Genomic DNA, 19,615 nt, shown 5'->3' with positions numbered 1-19,615 from the left:
ATATATAAGAACGAGACGAATGTTTTTTCATTCCATTTGCGTATACGGAATGAGACTGAGATTGATAAATTTCATCCCATCCCGTCCCATTACCAACCATACTACACAATTCTGGTTACGGAAAGTGAATAGAAAGCTAGTTAAAAATAAAAAATAAAGAATGATTCACTTAGAAGAGGAATTATAACATATCAATTATATTTTCATTATAGATCATATAAGTTGATTAAGTTCAGCCTTCGGGTTGCCAATTCTGAATGCTTCACATGGAAAACGTACGTTCATTCAAAAAGAAACTGTACCTAATTTCTATAGCACGTGAACTGGTATGTTTGCATACAATACAATATATATACCTTTTATCAATTCAAGACCACTCATAATCTGTTGGTGTTCAAGAAATATCCAGAACTCGAGAATGAAGTTTGGGAAGGAATATGCATCCCAAATGGTACCTGAATGGCAAGAAGCTTACATGAATTATGATTCTTTGAAGACCATTTTGAAGGATATCCAACGGATGAAGCAGAGAAGCAGGCAAAATGGTGGGTTAAAAAGAGCAATGACACTATACCGAGCTTTCAGCGGCCTAGTGCAGGGTCAGAAAAAAACCCCCATTAGTCCATCTAAAAAAGACATTGAAAGCCAGTACATTCTTGTAAATTCTGTGAGCAAAAATGGGTCTGAAAGTTACGAGACTACATTTCTGAAGGTCGCTGAGGAAGGAGGGGAATGCGAGCAGGAGTATTTTAGAAGGCTTGATGATGAGTTCAATAAAGTTGACAAGTTTTACAGGACTAAAGTGAAAGAAGTTATTGCTGAGGCTGAAAGTTTGAGTCAGCAAATGGATGCTTTGATTGCGTTCCGGATAAAAGTTGAGAAATTGCAAGGAGTTCTTCAGGACTCTACTCAATCCGAGCCCGTAGAGCAGAAACAGGAGACCACCAGCAGTGGCATTAAATCAGTTCCATTGGAAATTCTTGGCCATGTGAAGCTTAATAAAACGTTTGAGACTCCTGGTTCAATCATTCAAAATTTTGTCAATGTTGCTGGACAGACAGAGACCTTCAGTAGGGAAAATCTAAAGAAAGTCGAAAAACAACTTAAGACGGCGTTTGTTGAGTTTTATCTCAAGCTTCGGCATCTTAAGAGCTACAGGTAAAATTTCTAGACAGCATTTGTAATTATAAGAAGAGAGTTCTTAAGTTTTTGACTCATGATTCTTGCTTGCATTTGAAAACAGCTTCTTGAATATCTTAGCATTTTCAAAAATCATGAAGAAATATGATAAGGTATGCCGCCTGCTAAATTATGTGACATACCTCTTATTGTTTTATCTTGGACAATGTTTAATTATGGTCTTCTTTTCACTTGCGTTTCTGTCTTGTGTTGCAGATCACTTCAAGAAGGGCGTCAACATCTTACATGAGAATGGTGGATAACTCCTACCTCAGCATCTCTGATGAAGTAAGCAATCTGTGATTCTTGCTTAGAAACCTCTTCATCCTATGCTTTTATTCATTTTAATTGATCGGACATGTTTCTTAGCAGGTAACCAAGCTTATGGAGAGAGTTGAAGATACATTCATCAAACATTTCTCCAATTCAAACCGCAGAAAAGGCATGAACAATTTAAGACCAAAGACTAAGAAGGAAAGGCATAGAATTTCATTTTCCCTTGGTGAGATGTATTTCCAATCTAGCTTCTTTTTAGCCCCCATTGTAGTTCTTGGTTCCGTTCATCTGAATCAGTATATTAGTAATCTTTCAGGTCTCTTTGTTGGCTGCTCAGCAGCACTTATTCTGGCCCTTATCCTCATCATACATGCCCGCGGTCTCTTGGATAAGAGAGGGAAAACACAATACATGGAAAACATGTTTCCCCTTTACAGGTAACAGAAAATGCTCCACTTTTTCATATTTCGGAAGAAAAATATTTGGAGTTTGGTTGATAAGTGATGTTAAACTTTTGCAGCCTCTTTGCATTTGTTGTGCTACACATGCTTATGTATGCTTCCAATATATGCTTCTGGAGGCAGTATAGGGTCAATTACCCCTTCATTTTTGGTTTCAAGCAAGGAACAGAGCTGGGATACAGGGAAGTTCTTCTTGTCAGCTTTTGCCTTGCAGCATTAGCCCTAACAAGTGTGCTTTCGAATCTCGACATGGAGATGAATCCCAAAACAAAAGAATATGAAGCGCTGACTGAGCTTCTCCCTTTAGGCTTAGTTTTGGTAAAAAATTATTCAAATTCCACAAACATTTTTCGCCCACACAAAGCTTATGAAATATGCATTAAAGCTGATGCTTATCTTTGCACCTTAATTTTCAGCTTGTAATAATCGTATTGATCTGCCCATTCAACATCATATATCGATCAAGTCGCTTCTTTTTCCTCGCCTCCTTGTTTCATTGCATCTGTGCTCCTCTCTACAAGGTATAAAACGTATCGAAATATTACAAACACACACTCAAAACAAAATGAACATTTATGCATGAATACATTAATTATGCATATTTATCTTATCTAACACAGGTCGCGCTCCAAGATTTCTTCTTGGCAGATCAGTTAACTAGCCAGGTTTGTTAAAGAACTACACATGCCTCCTTTTCCCGAAAAATAAACAAGATGTGAAGATAATAAGCATCCGTCATTATATTCTGTGTTTGCAGGTCCAAGCCATCAGAAGCCTGGAGTTTTACATATGCTATTATGGTTGGGGAGACTATAAACAACGCCAAAACACTTGCAAATCAAGTGGTGTATACAACACTTTCTATTTCATTGTTGCGGTTATTCCATACTGGTCTCGTTTCCTTCAGGTACATCATTCAATTACATAACATTAAGATCCATGTTGCTTTACCTTCGCACTAAATCAACAGCTACCCACTTTCTCATTTGCAGTGCCTAAGGCGCCTCTGTGAAGAGAAAGATCCAATGCAAGGATATAATGGGCTAAAATACTTGGCAACAATCATAGCCATTACCACAAGAACTGCTTACAGTCTCTACATGGGATTCAGCTGGAAAATTATATCCGGGATATTCTCAGCCATTGCAACAATTTATGGTACCTATTGGGACCTTGTTGTCGACTGGGGACTACTGCAACGCCAATCTAAAAACCGCTGGCTCAGAGACAAACTACTTATCCCTAGTAAAAGTGTTTATTTTGCAGCCATTGTAAGTGGGTGAAAATTGAATAAATGAATACTATAATAACAAAGGGACGTTGTTGTTTCTGTCACAAAGTTGATTGAATGAAAACTTGTTGCAGGTCTTGAATGTGTTGCTAAGATTTGCCTGGTTGCAGACTGTGTTGAACATACAGTTCTCATTCTTACATAGACAAACTTTAATTACAATTGTTGCAAGCCTGGAGATTATTCGACGCGGCATTTGGAATTTCTTCAGGTAATTACTACGAATTTTGCTTCTATGATTTATAATTTCTTACATACGCGAAATTTTTTCAGATTATTTATCTCATGAATCTTCTGTTTGGTTTTTATATACTGTAACGTTCGTTTGTTGCAGGTTGGAGAATGAACATTTAAACAATGTTGGGAAATATCGGGCATTTAAATCAGTACCACTGCCATTTACGTATTGTGAAGAAGATGAAGATCATAATGAATAGAATGATATACTTCATCAATGCTCTGCTAGATACAATTCAAACGCACACTTTAAAATTTCGAAATGGAACATTTTTCTCTCTCTCTACCTATATATATATATATATATATATATATATATATATAAACTCTTGTATGCATTTTATACAAATCGGCGTTATATCATTTGGACATGTCTTATATTTCCCTGCCGATCAAAACAAAAGAAACAACTATACAATAATATAATATGCTACCTCAATCTATCAAAAATTACCTTGTGACTTTAATATTACTCTTTTAAGTTTAATGCTCGGTCATGTTTGCAAAAAGCCCGAGTCAAGAGTGGTGGTGATGTCCAAAATTTGTATCCACCACACCAACTAACTGAAAGACAAGGTAAAGTAAATAAAATTCCTAGTAGTTTTCTAAAATTTCATATAAATTAATAATTAATTAATTGCATAGTCCCCCCTCCCCAAATGATTAGGTCCATTGACTTTTTTTTTTTTTGAAGGCTAATGTTGCTTCAATGAGATTTAATATGATTGTTATGCCTTTGGTATGATCATTTGCAAATTTTCTAGAAAATTACTACCGACTTTCAGTTTGATTTACGGCTTTAGCATTATTCACAAGAAATTACAGCAGAGAGCTCAAAGTATGATAATCACTTTCCATGCTGTTTTGATTCCACGGCTGAACGGAGGAAAAAACAGAAACAGGCAAAGAAACTCTGAAAACCTCCCCAATTTACGGAATAATTAAAGTTAATATCAAAACGTATTTTCTAAAAATGCAGCATCTATTTATACTATTAAAATTTGAGCTGTTTGTGGCTGACTGGTGATCGTTATGGTTCTTATATCAGCTGTGTCATAAGAAGAAAAAAAGAAGAAGATTGAACCTACAATCAAGACTAGAATGAATTAGGTAGGTAGGTAGGTACCTTCCATGATTTTGTTTTGTTTTTGTTGCGGTAATGTTTATAATTATGAAATTAATCAAGAACCAAACTTTAGTATTAGGTGGCAACAAACGCTATTGCGTACCTGTGGCTAAGGAAAGAGTCAAAAAGGTTGGAACTAATTAAAGAAAAAAAAGGAATAAAAAATTTAAAACGTATGTTCTGAGAGAGCTTAATTTGTATGAAAACTTCCAGAAAAAAACTGGACCTAATTCTATAGAAGGTGAGTTTGTTCTTCCTTGTACTTGGGGTTGAACCAATTAATATCTAGAAATCAAAAGAGGGATGAAATTCAAAGAGGAATATGAATCCCAAATGGTGCCTGAATGGCAAGAAGCTTACATGAATTACGATGATTTGAAGACTCTTTTGAAGAATATCCAACAGATAAGGCAGACAAGGAAGCAAAATGCTGGAGTAAAGAGAACAATGACACTTTACCGAGCTTTCAGTGGTCTAGTACAAAGACACAACTTCCCCATCAACCCATCTAGAAAAGAATCTGAAAGCCAACACATTTTTGTAAATTCTATGAATGAAAATGGAGATAGAAGTTATGATGCTACGTATTTACCGCTTCCTGAGGAAGGAGCGGAATGTGAGAAAGAGTATTTTCGGAAGCTTGATGAGGAGTTCAATAAAGTTGAAAAGTTTTATAAAAGTAAGGTGGAAGAAGTGATGGATGAGGCTGAAAATCTGAGTAAGCAAATGGATGCTTTGATTGCTTTTCGGCTAAAAGCTGACATACTGCAAGGGCAATCAGGTGAATCAGATGTTTCTGAGCCAAAATTTGAAGAACGGAAGCTGAAGACTGTTAATGCCAATAAAACGGTTCCATTAGATATTATTGGCCAGGTAAAGGTTAACCAAACTTTCGCAACTCCGGCTTCTATGGTTAGAAACGTTGTCTATGCTTCTAGGATGACAGAGGAGGACTACATTAAGGAGAATGTAAAGAAAGTTGAAAAGCAACTTAACGAGGCGTTTGCTGAGTTTTATCTCAGGCTCCGGCATCTTAAGAGTTACAGGTATAAGTTTCTAGACAATGTTTTCAAATTGTATAGTGAAAGTTCTTAAGTTCTTTTGCTCATGATTCTTGCTTGCATGTCAAAACAGCTTCTTGAATATCTTAGCATTTTCAAAAATCATGAAGAAATATGATAAGGTACATTCCCTGCTCAACTATTTGCAATTCAATTAATTATGTGACATCCCTCGTATTGTTTTATCTTGGGCAATTTGATACGCAATGTTCTTACTAATATTTCTTTCTTTATCATTGATGAAGATCACCTCAACGAAGGCATCGGATTCTTACATGAAAATGGTGGATAAATCCTATCTTGGCAGCTCTAATGAAGTAAGAATTCTGAAATTTCTTATCAGGAGAAGGCTTTGTCTGAAGCTTTAGTCACTTTCAATTGATCTGACATGTTTCAATGAAGGTAACCAAGCTTATGGAAAGAGTTGAAGCTACATTCATCAAGCATTTCGCCAATTCAAACCGAAGAAAAGGCATGGACATTTTAAGACCAAAGACTAAGATAGAAAGGCATAGGATATCATTTTGCATTGGTGAGACATACTTCTATAAATATCCAATTCAGCTTCATTTACGTCCCCAATGCAGTTCTTGTTTTGACTCGTCTGAATCTTTTTATTAATTATCTTCCAGGCCTATTTGTTGGCTGCTCAATAGCTCTAGTTCTAGGCCTTATCCTCATCATACAAGCCCGCAAGCTCTTGGATAAGAAAGGACAAGCTCAATACATGGAAAACATGTTTCCCCTTTACAGGTAACAAAAAATTGCTCCGACTCTTCATATTTCTGAAGAGAAAAATATCTAGCTTTTATCTGACAAGTCATGTTAAACCTTTGCAGCTTTTTTGCATTCGTTGTGCTACACATGCTAATGTATGCTGGCAATGTATATTTCTGGCGTCTGTATCGAGTAAATTACCCCTTCATTTTTGGTTTTAAGCAAGGAACGGAGCTGGGATACAGGGAAGTTCTCCTCGTCAGCTTTGGTCTTGCAACACTGGCCCTAACAAGTGTGATTTCGAATCTCGATATGGAGATGAATCCTGAAACAGAAGAATACGAAGCACTGACTGAGCTTCTCCCTCTAGGCTTAGTTTTGGTAAACAATTCTCCAAATTCCACTAAATTTTAGGCCTACACAGCTTCTGAAATATGCACTAAAAATGATCTTTTTTCTTTTTCCCTTTTTTTTTTTTCCCAGCTTGTAACTGTCATAATGATCTGCCCATTCAACATCATCTATCGCTCTAGTCGTTTCTTTTTTCTTGTCTGCTTGTTTCGTTGCATAGCAGCTCCTTTCTACAAGGTATGAAACATTTTGAAATACTACTTAATTTTTTTTTAAAAAAAAAGAGGACTCGAATGAAATGAACATTATGTTTATTAATTATGCATAATTCACATTCTTTAATCTCTATATTGTAGGTCACACTCCAAGACTTCTTCTTGGCAGATCAACTCACTAGCCAGGTCCAAGCCTTCAGAAGCCTGGAGTTCTACATATGCTATTTTGGCTGGGGAGACTTTAAACACCGAGAAAACCATTGCAAATCGAGCAGTGTATACAAATTTTTCTATTTCGTTGTCGCTATCATTCCTTATTGGTCTCGCTTCCTTCAGGTAAACATCATTCAATGTTATTTCAATTACCCAACATTAGTTACGATGGACAGATATGGTGTTCGCTTCTTACTAAATCAAAATCTTTAACTCCCTCGTTTGCAGTGCTTCCGGCGCCTCGTGGAAGAAAGGGATCCGATGCAAGGATATAATGGACTAAAATACTTTGTGGCCATCATAGCTATTAGTTCAAGAACTGCTTACAGTCTTTACAAGGGATTCAGTTGGCAGATTACGTCCTGGATATTCTCAATCATTGCAACAATTTATGGTACCTATTGGGACCTCATTATGGACTGGGGACTACTGCAACGCCAATCTAAGAACCCCTGGCTGAGAGACAAACTACTTGTCCCTAATAAAAGCGTTTATTTTGTAGCGATGGTAACTGGGAAACTAAATAACATATAATTAGCATGAAATTTTCAAACAAATAAATAGCAGAGTTAATTTAGCTGGTTGTTAAAAAAAAAGTTGATTGAAAAAATGCAGGTGGTGAATGTCTTGCTGAGACTTGCCTGGTTGCAGACTGTGCTGAACATACGAGTCTCATTCATACATAAAGAAACTCTAATCACAATTGTTGCAAGCCTGGAGATTATTCGTCGCGGCATATGGAATTTCTTCCGGTAATTAACTAATGACTGTCAATTTAGCTTTTTGCAATTTTATGATTGAGAATAATTTTCACATGCATATGTTATATTTTCTGATCATATTGTTGTCTTGGTTGGGCAGGTTGGAGAATGAGCATTTGAATAATGTTGGCAAGTTTCGTGCGTTTAAATCGGTGCCATTACCATTCACTTACCATGAAGCTGCAAACGACCATGATAATTGATAATTAGACTGCTATAACTGTACAAAATTAATGCTCTACTAGAACTCTATGTACCGCAGAGCATAAAAATCAGGTTGGCCTCGGCTTGGTCCCTGACCTAGGTAACCTCTGTTAGTTATCTGAAGAATCTCTCCTGCTCTCGAAAGAAAAATATTTTTGTCAAGCGATAATCCTCGGATGCTTAAGTCTAGATTTTAAAAGAAGAAGAGTAGTAATGCAAGTGATGATATGTTCTAGAATTAAATTGACAGAGTAACGGTCTTAGAACTATAAAGTGGATACCCTTACTTGATTGTGGACTCTTAATTATGGCGGGTGCGTGGTGTTTGGTGGTTTAATCAGTTATATCTGTTTGTTCCGAGATGTGGGGTTGTGACAAGGCAAGCTTACTTATGAGATTTATCTATTAAACATTTTTGTATGTGTATTATATGATTCTAATGGCATATCTCCCATGTCCATTTTTGTTTATTTGTTTTCTTTTTGCATTTTTTGGAGAATTGGCATCGTATGCTAATTGCAATGAATCTGAGAAATTCAAAAGAATTTAATATATTGGGATTTAACAGAAGATTTTATTATTAGGATTAAGGAATATCATTTTATATGGAAAAAAGGATTTTGCATGCTCTCTCATTCTCAAAACACGGCTCCTACATCAGAAGTCATCAACAGGGCTGTGAATTTCACTTTCTCAAGTCTCAACATTGAAATATCCATTTTTTTCTCTCTTTGTTGTTCTCCAATACCTTTGAGATTGGATAGTATGAAGGAAAGTTGAATGAATCGACTTTTACTTCGTTAACTACACCCTGCACAACCACAGACAACATTCAAGCATAAAAAGAATTAAAGGTTATTGTGAATTTTGAAACATGAAAGTGAAAATGATTAATTTAACCAAACAAAAAGGGGGTTTAATTGCTTCTTCCATTCAGAGTTGCATTATTTTGTATGTATACCTGTGCAAATAGGTTCAAATTCAAACAGATTACAAATGCTGCACTATAGCTCGACCCACAGACAATTATCTAATCAGGGGTTCTCTTTTAAATAAAGTGAGATGTAAATTAAAAGATAATAAAGACATTCCAATTCTGTGTTCTTTTATCCATTAATACAATTTTATTTTATGTTTTTTTCCCTCTTAACTATGTCCGCATTTTAATAAATGAGATAACCATTTTCCACTACCGTTTGGTGGCAACTAGTACACTGTTGTGGATCTATGGCTAAGGAAGCGGTCAAATGACTTGGAAACTAATTAAAGGAAAATAAAGAAATGAAACAGTTAAAAAAGAGAGCAAATAATTACATTCCAAAGGGGTTATGTTTTCACTGTTACATAAGTTCAGGTAGCCAATTCTGAATGCTTTGTATAAGAAAAACTGTAGCACCTAATTCTATAGCACGTTTGTTTGTATGTGCATGTGTATATACATATGATCATCAAAACAATAAGATTTTTCTTACTCTGTCCTTTTCCTTGTACTTGGTGCTGAAGCAATTAATATCTAGAAATCGAAGGAGAGATGAAGTCCCAAATGGTGCCCGAATGGCAAAAAGCTTTCAAGAAGCTTTTAATATTTATTATATAGAGAATACTAAATTGTTAGTTCTATTTGGTAATGCCTAATGAAACTGTTGATGCGGGATTCCGGTTCTCCTCGTTCTATGACCAAGATCTCTGCTCGATCAACGTCATCACGACCAGGGGGTCTCCTCGCAAGGCTTCTTCTCCAGAGGTTCCTGCGCATACAGACAAGTCAGAGTACGCCGGTTATTTTTCCGGCGCAAACCCTCCGACGCTCAAGTCAGATATGAAGGTTCGAGGAACGCTTGCCACAGATCTTATGACTTTTTCGTAGTTTTCTCTTCTTTAGAATTTTTTTTCTAATCTCAAAAAATGTTAACCCCTTTACCTTCGTTGGCTACCTTTTTATAGGCTTCCTCTGAATCCCAGTTTTCTGCTTTTTTCTAGACGGTATGGGACTCTGACTGCCGCGTTATGGGCAAACGTGGGATCTTGCGTGTTACGCCACGGTTCTGGGGAAAGCGTGGCTGTCGTGCCTAGATTCTCGGGCTGGAGAGCATGTCTTGCCAACTGCCGTCGACCGGGTCTCCTCGCCTCTCGACCTCTAGCCGGAATGGCCTTATGCCTCTTACAGGAAATTTGTCTCGCGGATGACGTGCTCGTGGACGAGCAGGATATTTCTGCTCCTGTTCCCCCGCGCACCAGGCTTTTACGGAACACACCGGTTCGTAGAACTCTGCCATCAGATATCTGCTCACCATACCTGGTCTCGTCGACGTATTTCTCCCAAACAGAAACTGTGCTTTCTTGACACCCTTTATTTCAAGTTGATCACAATGGTGTGTCATTAATGACATCGGAAAAGACATAAATTCAAGGGGAAAGGACACTCAAATTTAATTAGATAAATATACGGGCAAATGGTTCATGTTTTTTAATGTTGAATATTATTAGTTTGGTCTACCTAGACGGTCTTTGATTGAGCCCTGAGTAAATTCCAAAATCCAAATATTGTGGCCAAATTCAACTGTTCAGTGACGATGTTGGATCCAAATGTTATTGGGCCAAACATTCTGAGCCCAATCTAAGACACGCATGCAATGGGAGGGGTAGGTTTTCTGGTTTATAAAGTGAAAGTGGGGCGGTTCTATAAAACCCCGTTCAAGGGTTTAACAAGTCCTTGACGCACCCTGCTCTCTTCATAAACAGAATTATTTGGTTACTGCATTACTGAAGTTAATCGGTGAAAGGTAAGTAGCTTTTCTCAGCTCAACTACTTGTTTGATGAAATGCCTTCATGAAAAGCCTGAAGATATTTATTTATGTAAATTGTGCCTGTTTTAAAAGTGCGGGTTGCAAGTGTTTTCGCTGGAGGGAAAAAAAAAAAAAACACTGAAGTTTCATTAATTAATTCTGCAGATTTTGAATTGTAGAGGAAGAGATGCGTTCAAAGTCGAAGAAGCAGTCTAAGGCGCCGTCCAGGCTGTCAAATTCTGACCTGTCTGCATCCCCTAGGACGCCGTCGTTGACGTCCGCTGCTTGGGATTCGGAGGAAGATTTTCGGACCAGCCTTGAAGATGCTTCGACTCGATACCCTACTTTGATTGGTAAATCTGCTTTTATTGGCCAAATCACTGACATCGAGACCGACTCCAGGGGCTGTAAAATTTGGCTTTCCGAGTCTTCCATGCTTGCTTCTTCTCTTGCCCCTGGTTCCTTAGTTTCGGTAAATTTATTTATGACCCTCATTTTTCAGAAATTTTATTTCGTTTTCCAGTTTTGCTTGTGACTAAAAAATAAATAAATAAATAAAAAGAGAGAGAGAGAGAGAGAGAGTTTTGTTTATCAATTTCTGCTTCTGTACTTTTAATTGTAATTCCAATGGCAGGTGTCACTTCCTGTTTCAGGCAAGAGATTTTCAAATGGTTTTCCTCTCAGCTCACTAGCAGATGAATGTGTTCAACAATTTGGGAATGAATCTTTGGATCAAACTGCAAATCAAGTGGGGAGCTACTTTGCTCTTGCCACAGTGTTTCCTTCTTGTAAGGTTTGAATAATAATTTTATTACTAAATAGCATTTTTTTTTTCTTTTGCTAGAATTTACATTTGTCAGTCATGATGAAATTAGTGGGAAAAAGAGGGTCCCAAAAGAAGCAGAAGCGTTTATGCACCATCAACAAAGTAGCATTTGGCTTCAGCACGCCTTAGCACGCTCTTTCACAACTCTTAGCTAATAAGCATTCCAAAAAGTGAAAGAGAAAAATACTTTCAGTGATTGACAATTCCTTTGGCTTTCGAGATATGATCTTTTGCTCCAAGACTTGGTCTAGGCACCTTCTTGGAATGGAATAATTGTCCTCATATGATATTACAGTCTTTCAAAATTAATTTTAGTGATGTTGATTTAGTAGACTGAATAACTGTTTTCAGCCTCTGTTGAGGTTGAAAAACTTAGAATCTTGGGCATTCCTCCTTTGCACATTCACCAACAAATAATTTTCCACATCTTTTAACTTTTCTCCCATTTCGTTCGTTTAGACCAGTTCCATATTCTTTGTGTCACCATTTTGGTTTTATATTTTATGCTACTACACGATAGTGTTCTTAAATCAAACTCCTTTCTTTGTACAAGCTGGCAATAGTGATCTGTCATATCATAGAGATTGTAGCCAAATTTACCCCTTTTTTCAGGTTTTGAAGAATGAAGTGCGATTGTCTTCAAGTCTTTCATACACAATGGGTTGTCCACTTTCAGGCAGGACTGTGTTTGTTTACACTATACAAAGTCAATTCCTTACTGGTCTAGTAAATGGGAGTAATAAACCATATAACGGGGAAGCTAATCATTTCTCAGTCTGCACCTGCCAAGAATTGCACTTGGAGCTAGTTCCTTTAAGGAGCAGATTGAAAATGAATGGTGCTGCATTCTCTAAAATGAAAGTTTCTGCAGAAAGAAGTCATGATCAACTTGGAAATGGGATAGATTCTTCTCCTAAGACACCAATGTATCAGCCAAGGCTTAGCTCACAAAGTGTTAATCAGTTAGCTTCCCCAGTATCTGAAGATTCAGTTTCGAAATCACTCAATTGGAATAGTCTAAATGTTGATGCATTTGATATCAAAGAAGTCTTAGAAGATGAAAGCGCTATAAAACTTCTGCAGACTTGTGCTGCTTCATGGTTGTATTCTCGTAGTTTACTCTGTGGAAATCTTGTGGCTGTTCCAATGCTTTCGGAGATTTCAATATTCCTCGTGATAGGTGCTAATAAGTTGCCAGCAGATTTGACAAATGAAAGAAGTCAGCCTCAAGTAACTGAATCAATGGATCATGAGAGTAATGCTTTTGTAATAAACCATGAGACGAAGGTGTATTTGTATCCACCGTTGAATGCAGTTTCTAAGTCTCTACGAGAAGGAACTTTGCCAAATGCACAAATTGAATTTCAAAATGTGCAAGCCACTGTAGAACAAGATATTTCGAAATTGGGTGGTCTATCCAAAGAATATGCAATTTTGAAGGATATAATTATTTCCTCATCTGTGAAGAGTACTTTGTCAAGGTATGTATTTATGAATTTTGCATTGATTGCAGTAAATTGGATGAGAATTCTTTTGATTACTTTTCACTATTTATTCTGGGCAAACTATTTTGGAATACTAATAATTATCTACTAATTTAGAATGTATTATATTGGAATATTCAGGATTAGTATATTAAGTATCATAAGAAATTTTTGGGTGACTGATTAATAATTGGTGTTATGATGTTCGAATATTCAGGATTAGTTTACTAATTATCATAAGAAATATTTGGATGACTTGGTATTGGAGTTATGATTTTCTGTTTGGATTGTTTTTCAAATCTCAATATAGATATCAAGTACTTAGCAATTGTAAATAAATGTGCTTAGAATTTGGTGTCATATAGAGTTTATCTCATGAAGTTTCTTCATGGTTTTCCAGATCTTTATATTTAATGAATTCAATGTGTATGTTATATACGGGCTGGTACAATGTGCTTGTATTATGTCTAAGAATTTTCTGTCAGGAGTTTGGTCATTGTGCAGATCTTAACCAAGATCTTCAAATAATTCATGAACTTAATTTAGGGTAACTTTATGGATTTCATTCAATTTTTTAAATAGTTCAACATCCTTCAGTGAGGATAAGAATTAACATATGGCCCTCAAGATGGAAATGAGTGACTCTTTATGTGATGTAAGTTTTTGCAGTAACTAGTCAATACTTCTTGCCATCGACTAATTAAAATACATTCCACAAAGGCTATACAGTTTCTCTTAAAAGGAAAAAGTTAATTACATATGGTTTTATGTATTAAACATTAAATGTCGATTACTGATGCACCTATGTTAGTCTTGGCTTACGACCTACAAAGGGAGTGCTTCTTCATGGCCCGCCTGGAACAGGAAAGACTTCATTGGCTCGACTGTGTGCTCATGATTCTGGTGTCAACCTTTTCACTGTAAATGGACCTGAGGTTGTCAGTCAAAATTATGGAGAAAGTGAGCAGGCATTGCATGAAGTTTTTGATTCAGCTAGCCAGTCTGCCCCTGCTGTGGTAAGCTGCCTTCTCTCTCAGAAGCTTTAGTTCTTGATGCTTTTCTGCATATTTTCTTCTTCTTCTTCTTCTTCATCTGAATGGTCATTATCATTATCTGACAGTGCATATATTTTGGTTTTGATTTGCAAATAATTATACCATTTGTCAGATGATGCAGATGCACACTAACTCAAGTTTCAATCTTTATTTATACCTTCTGAAATTCACATAATGGTTGGAATTGATTACTTTTTCTGGGTTTTATCCTCACTATTCCTAGTCTATAAGTTAATTTATAATGTTAGGACTCGTCTTCTGTATCAGATATTATACTAACATTTCATATTTAGCTTTAGTCTGAATCTCTCCAAACCTAACCTAATTCTTTTTGCTGCAAAGTTCCCCCCCCCCCCCCCCCTTCTTCTTGGTTAGATATTCTGGTTGTTTATTACCAGGTCTCCTGCTTAGTGATCTTTCTTTTCCAGGTGTTCATTGATGAGTTGGATGCCATAGCACCTGCTCGTAAAGATGGAGGTGAAGAGCTATCTCAGAGAATGGTTGCTACATTGTTGAATTTGATGGATGGGGTTTGTAGAACTGATGGAGTTCTTGTGATTGCTGCTACCAATAGACCTGATAGTATTGAACCTGCACTCAGGCGGCCAGGAAGACTTGACAGAGAAATTGAGATAGGTAGTGTGAGAATTTTGTTCTTTGTTATTCATTCTTTTGCTAGTTTAACTTTTTCAGGTGTTCATAGTAGTGGGTCTGCATGCCCAGTATTCTTCTTATCAGGAGTGATAGATTCAAGGTAGAAAAAAAGAATTTTTCTCTCACTAAATTCTTGGCCTCGGAAATTTGTTTTCAGTAAGCTGAAAGCGCACTGAATAGAATTGAAGAGTCTTTTTCGTTTCAAATTTGTTTAGGGAAAAATTATGGAAACAACATGCAATTTGTCCATGATGAGTAATCGTCTAGAAGCCTGTTGGTTGGATTCCAATATGAAGTGACTTGATGGAAATATTTGAATATATGTATTTTCTTCAGTGACAACTTAATAGGAGACTGAGAAAAAACAGGTGTAGAAGACTGAGAAAAACACATGCATGTATCAGGTAGAGTGTGTGTTTAGTGTGTGTTTAGACCAGAAGTTCAAATGGGAGGAAACAATTAAGATTGTATGAATATGGAAAGTGATAACAAATCTCATATTCATGCAGAAGAAGTGCATTAAGCTTAGAAAAGGTGTAGAACAGTACTTTAAGTTGGAAAAGTAGACTGCTAAAGTTTTTTGTTCTTCCTTTCACACACTCAAGTGGTTCAAATGCTCAGAGAGGCACAGAGGTTGTATCATTTTTCCAGATATGTCGTTTCTCTCCTCTTTATTGAAAAATTCACCTGCAGTTGTGCCTTCGCCCGCGCAGCGACTGGAGATACTGCATGCACTTCTCAGCGGCATGGAACACTCTCTTTTAGACTCAGAAGTTGAATACCTGTCCATGGCTACACATGGTTTTGTAGGTGCTGATCTAGCTGCCCTTTGCAATGAGGCAGCCTTGGTATGTCTTAGGCGCTATTCTAAGATTCAAACATCTTCTGATGTCTTGCACTCAACTGGAACACTTTTTGAATTTGAAGGCCATTCTGATACTATGCTGCAAGACTCTGATTGCTCAAGAAATATAACAGAAAGTTCTAGGGATTGTTTGGACTCTGCATCTCCATGTACATCAGATTTACCAACTTCATTGCTTTCATCATCTTTGCCCTTGAGAGGAACAGTTTCGGAAATTGCAGATAATTTTCACAATGGTGTTAGTGATAGTTCTGGAGGGATGTTTATGTCAGAAAAAGGATGTGCATTGAAATTGGAGCTTGTTGACTTTGAAAAGGCCAGGATGAAAGTGAGGCCCAGTGCTATGCGAGAGGTATAATTCATACATCAATATTGTTTAGGACATTATTTGATCAACCATATTAGGCCTTAATGTATAATTTTTCCTCAGTATTAGCTTTTCCATACGACCTGCTACCGTGAATATCTTGGGTTCAACTGTCATACTTAGGGTTACAAAACACTAGCTCTCAAATAAGCTTATATCACATGATTCTGAACTTTCATAATTTTTTATTCTTAGATTCCAAAATTTGGGGTTACATAATTGGGATTATTCAACACTGGGGCTGCACTCCAAAAAATCCAATAATTATAAAATGATTGGTCATGTCCAATATTGTCAATGCCCGATACATTGGACGACCTGGAGTATACCTTCGTCTCACGGTTTATTACAAAACCATCACTCTCATTTTCTTTATTGTTTTTTCTCTCAATGTAAATTTTATAAATTCTATATAATGATTTGGTAACAACTCTAAAGAATAAATCATTATTTCAAACAACTTTAGAAAAATATTTTCTCCGTTCTTAACCTTTAATATAACAAAACATGTATATTTTGCAATAAACAGATAATTATTATTATGTGGAGGCAAGTTTCTTTATATGAGATCTATAAAAATTATAACTTATTATAATATGAAGCTTATTCTTATTTATAACTAACTCAAATTGGGACTAAAATTTTTGTGACTATATGGAGGTTATTTCTATATAGAGTATTGTTGTAGAGAGGTTTTACTGTGTTAACAATCCGCTGTTTGGGGCTATAAGTTTGACCTATAAGCTTTATTACACTAGTTTTTCTTTAATTTTGGTACAAATTAGTCCTGCTAGATTAGGAGTTACAGCTTCTGTGCTCTATAGGAATTGAACTCTCTTGATTTCTTTTCTTTTTGCCACCTCATCTAACGAGTTTGATGTTATTTGCATTCTGGAAGTATCTACTTATATGAACAAAGCACGATTATGCTGTAGTTGCTATTTGTCCAAATTCATCCCTTTTTAACCAGTTGTATCAACTTCTAGGTAATACTTGAGGTTCCAAAGGTCAAATGGGAAGATGTTGGTGGCCAGAGGGAGGTCAAAACCCAGTTGATGGAAGCAGTAGAATGGCCTCAAAAGCACCAAGAAGCATTCAAGCGTATTGGCACTCGCCCTCCAACTGGGATTTTGATGTTTGGTCCTCCCGGTTGTAGCAAAACCCTTATGGCACGTGCAGTAGCTTCAGAAGCAGGGCTGAACTTCCTTGCAGTGAAGGGTCCAGAGCTTTTTAGCAAATGGGTTGGTGAATCCGAGAAAGCAGTGCGATCACTGTTTGCAAAGGCTAGGGCCAACGCTCCATCAATCATATTTTTTGATGAAATTGATGGTCTTGCTGCCATTCGTGGGAAGGAAAGTGATGGGGTTTCTGTTTCTGATAGGGTTATGAGTCAACTTCTTGTTGAATTGGATGGTTAGTAATTAGTTTCAAGTAATTGATATCATATAAGTTGCTTCAATTTATATAGTTAATAGAATTTTTAAGCATCTATGGTGTGTGCTAAAACTTAGCAATGCCGGGATAGTAAAAACTCTTCTATTTCTGAATTCTGGGAATTTTGTCATCAGTATCTGATCATCCACTTGGATAATTATTTTTGCCGACTATAGGCCTGCATCAAAGAGTTAATGTTACTGTTATTGCTGCTACAAATCGACCAGACAAGATTGATCCTGCCCTGTTGCGACCAGGTACCCTTACCCTTTCTCTTCAAGACACACACACACATATTCATGCACCTGCTTGTTATACTATGTCTACTACAGCAAACGTGATAACTTTGAAAATAATGATAAAACATTGTGCAGGACGCTTTGACAGGCTTCTGTATGTGGGACCTCCAAATGAGACTGACCGAGAAGAAATATTCCGAATTCATTTGCGTAAAATTCCTTGCAGCTCTGATGTAAACATAAGAGAACTGGCTTGCCTCTCAGAAGGCTGTACTGGGGCTGATATATCATTAATCTGCCGAGAGGCAGCCATTTCAGCCATTGAGGTTTGTTGAATTCCGAAATTTCTTTCTTGATTTAAGCTTTTTGTTTCTAACTAATTTGTTATTTGCGATGCTATTAGGAGAACCTCGATGCATCAAGAATAACAATGCAACACTTGAAGACTGCAATTAGACACGTACAACCATCGGAGATTCATTCTTACAAGGAGCTCTCAGCTAAGTTCCAAAGGCTTGTACACTCTAATGCGGAGGCTGATGAATCAGGATATCAGCTGCGCCCGAGTAAATCAATCGGATCGAATATGTGGTAAACAATTCTCACACATTATCATCTATTTTTGTTAATCATCTTAACCTTCAACAATCTCTATTGATTTGCTGAACTAGACATGGAAGATCCACCATGGAGACTCTTCTATTTTTAGAATGCTTCTTTTTTTTTTTGTGTAAATATTTAACATTTTTTTCCCATTACTGTGATGTGGCAGGACCCTAATAAAATCCATTTCACTGTTCCTATGTCGCTTCCCGGCAGGCCTCTCACAATCAGAGTCTGGTTCAAGCGGGTAGCTAAAGTTGTCCTGTTAGTTTATACGGTGTTCCTAATACATTACCAGCAGCTCCAGGGGATTAGTTTCAGAAGATATGCATGATTCTGCCTGATCAACCAAAGCTTGGCAAAGAGGCTGGAATCTTGTAAAGATTCTTGAAAGTGGAGTTAGTTTCCTCAATATACCCCAGCTTTGTGCCTGGATGCCCCATTGCCAAGTGAAACAGATAGAGCCTAAACTTAGTGGGAGCCCTTCCCTAACATGGTGAAACAACACGTCCCCGATGGGTTGTTCCGGGTCCCACTCAGAACTTAGCGCTTGGGTTTGCTTGTGAATAGAGGATGACGCTGTAAGTGGTAAGTGGGATGTGGGGCTAAGCCTTTCTTGACTCATCCGAGGAATTTTGTCTTGATCCTCCTCCCTCACCATGTACAGTCACTTCCTGAATTTTTGGTACTGTTGATTTTTGATCAGGAACTATTACCATCATGTTATGACAAAATTCATCATTCACTTGACAAGTTATCTTATGGTTTGATGATCAAATGATCAATAATCAATGATCAACAATCAATGATAATGAGAGATGCTTGCCAGGATTGGTCCTTAAAAAGTAGTGGATCTTCTTTAAAGTGCCTGCTGTGTCTGTACCTGGATCTAGGTGCCCATAATGTCGTTTCCCAATTTAGTTTTGGTCTTTTGGGATAGGACAAGCGAATCATTTCCTCTTTGACTCGTAACATTATCACGCTCTGATATATTTTCTTTTTCCTTTTCCTTTCACTTTTGGTTAACGGTTCTCATGATCTAAGACATCTGATTAAGTCAATATCTTTAGGAGACTAATCAAGATTTGATAGAAAGGTCAGGAATAGCTTCCCCATAATTTTATGAAATTATAAGAATACCCATGAATTTTAAATTAGAAAGAATCATAGGTTTAATCATTAATGAAGCATTGAATAACCGCATATCTT

General features: G+C 36.9%; 3 protein-coding genes across 9 annotated transcripts; all 3 read left to right on the top strand.

Moving 5' to 3' along the window:
• Window positions 1-238: 238 nt before the first annotated feature.
• LOC102631383 (phosphate transporter PHO1 homolog 7-like) lies at window positions 239-3,726 on the top strand. 2 transcript variants are annotated; one of them, XM_015531505.3, is made up of 12 exons: window positions 239-1,158; window positions 1,244-1,292; window positions 1,396-1,467; window positions 1,549-1,681; window positions 1,772-1,892; window positions 1,976-2,234; window positions 2,333-2,437; window positions 2,537-2,581; window positions 2,674-2,823; window positions 2,909-3,187; window positions 3,282-3,418; window positions 3,542-3,726. In XM_015531505.3, the coding sequence occupies exons 1-12, from the start codon at window positions 329-331 to the stop codon at window positions 3,642-3,644; spliced, it is 2,283 nt and encodes a 760-aa protein (XP_015386991.1). In that variant the 5' UTR covers window positions 239-328; the 3' UTR covers window positions 3,645-3,726. The 2 variants fall into 2 exon arrangements, with proteins under 2 accessions (XP_015386991.1, XP_006482049.2); XM_006481986.4 differs by having other exon boundaries at window positions 240-1,158; window positions 1,552-1,681.
• Window positions 3,727-4,873: 1,147 nt separating this feature from the next.
• On the top strand, window positions 4,874-8,476 carry LOC102622379 (phosphate transporter PHO1 homolog 7). Its single transcript, XM_006482315.3, has 11 exons — window positions 4,874-5,616; window positions 5,705-5,753; window positions 5,877-5,948; window positions 6,034-6,163; window positions 6,264-6,384; window positions 6,471-6,729; window positions 6,832-6,936; window positions 7,056-7,250; window positions 7,356-7,634; window positions 7,743-7,879; window positions 7,989-8,476. Exons 1-11 carry the CDS (start codon window positions 4,874-4,876, stop codon window positions 8,089-8,091), a joined length of 2,193 nt encoding a protein of 730 aa, XP_006482378.1. The 3' UTR covers window positions 8,092-8,476.
• A 2,272-nt stretch (window positions 8,477-10,748) lies between these two features.
• Window positions 10,749-19,270, top strand: LOC102630255 (calmodulin-interacting protein 111). Of its 6 annotated transcripts, none has more exons than XM_006481981.3 (12): window positions 10,750-10,875; window positions 11,045-11,351; window positions 11,514-11,672; window positions 12,318-13,186; window positions 14,001-14,205; window positions 14,673-14,880; window positions 15,592-16,115; window positions 17,117-17,543; window positions 17,741-17,821; window positions 17,939-18,129; window positions 18,207-18,394; window positions 18,576-19,270. In XM_006481981.3, the coding sequence occupies exons 2-12, from the start codon at window positions 11,067-11,069 to the stop codon at window positions 18,655-18,657; spliced, it is 3,219 nt and encodes a 1,072-aa protein (XP_006482044.1). In that variant the 5' UTR covers window positions 10,750-10,875; window positions 11,045-11,066; the 3' UTR covers window positions 18,658-19,270. The 6 variants fall into 6 exon arrangements, with proteins under 6 accessions (XP_052299165.1, XP_006482044.1, XP_052299164.1 ...); XM_052443204.1 differs by having other exon boundaries at window positions 10,800-10,875; window positions 11,059-11,351; XM_006481983.4 differs by lacking the exon at window positions 10,750-10,875 and having other exon boundaries at window positions 11,205-11,351; window positions 11,514-11,667.
• Window positions 19,271-19,615: the final 345 nt, after the last annotated feature.

The sequence above is a fragment of the Citrus sinensis genome, chromosome 6 (genome assembly GCF_022201045.2).
Source record: "Citrus sinensis cultivar Valencia sweet orange chromosome 6, DVS_A1.0, whole genome shotgun sequence".
Classification (NCBI taxonomy): Eukaryota; Viridiplantae; Streptophyta; class Magnoliopsida; order Sapindales; family Rutaceae; genus Citrus; species Citrus sinensis.
This window is presented reverse-complemented; position numbering and strand designations above follow the sequence as displayed.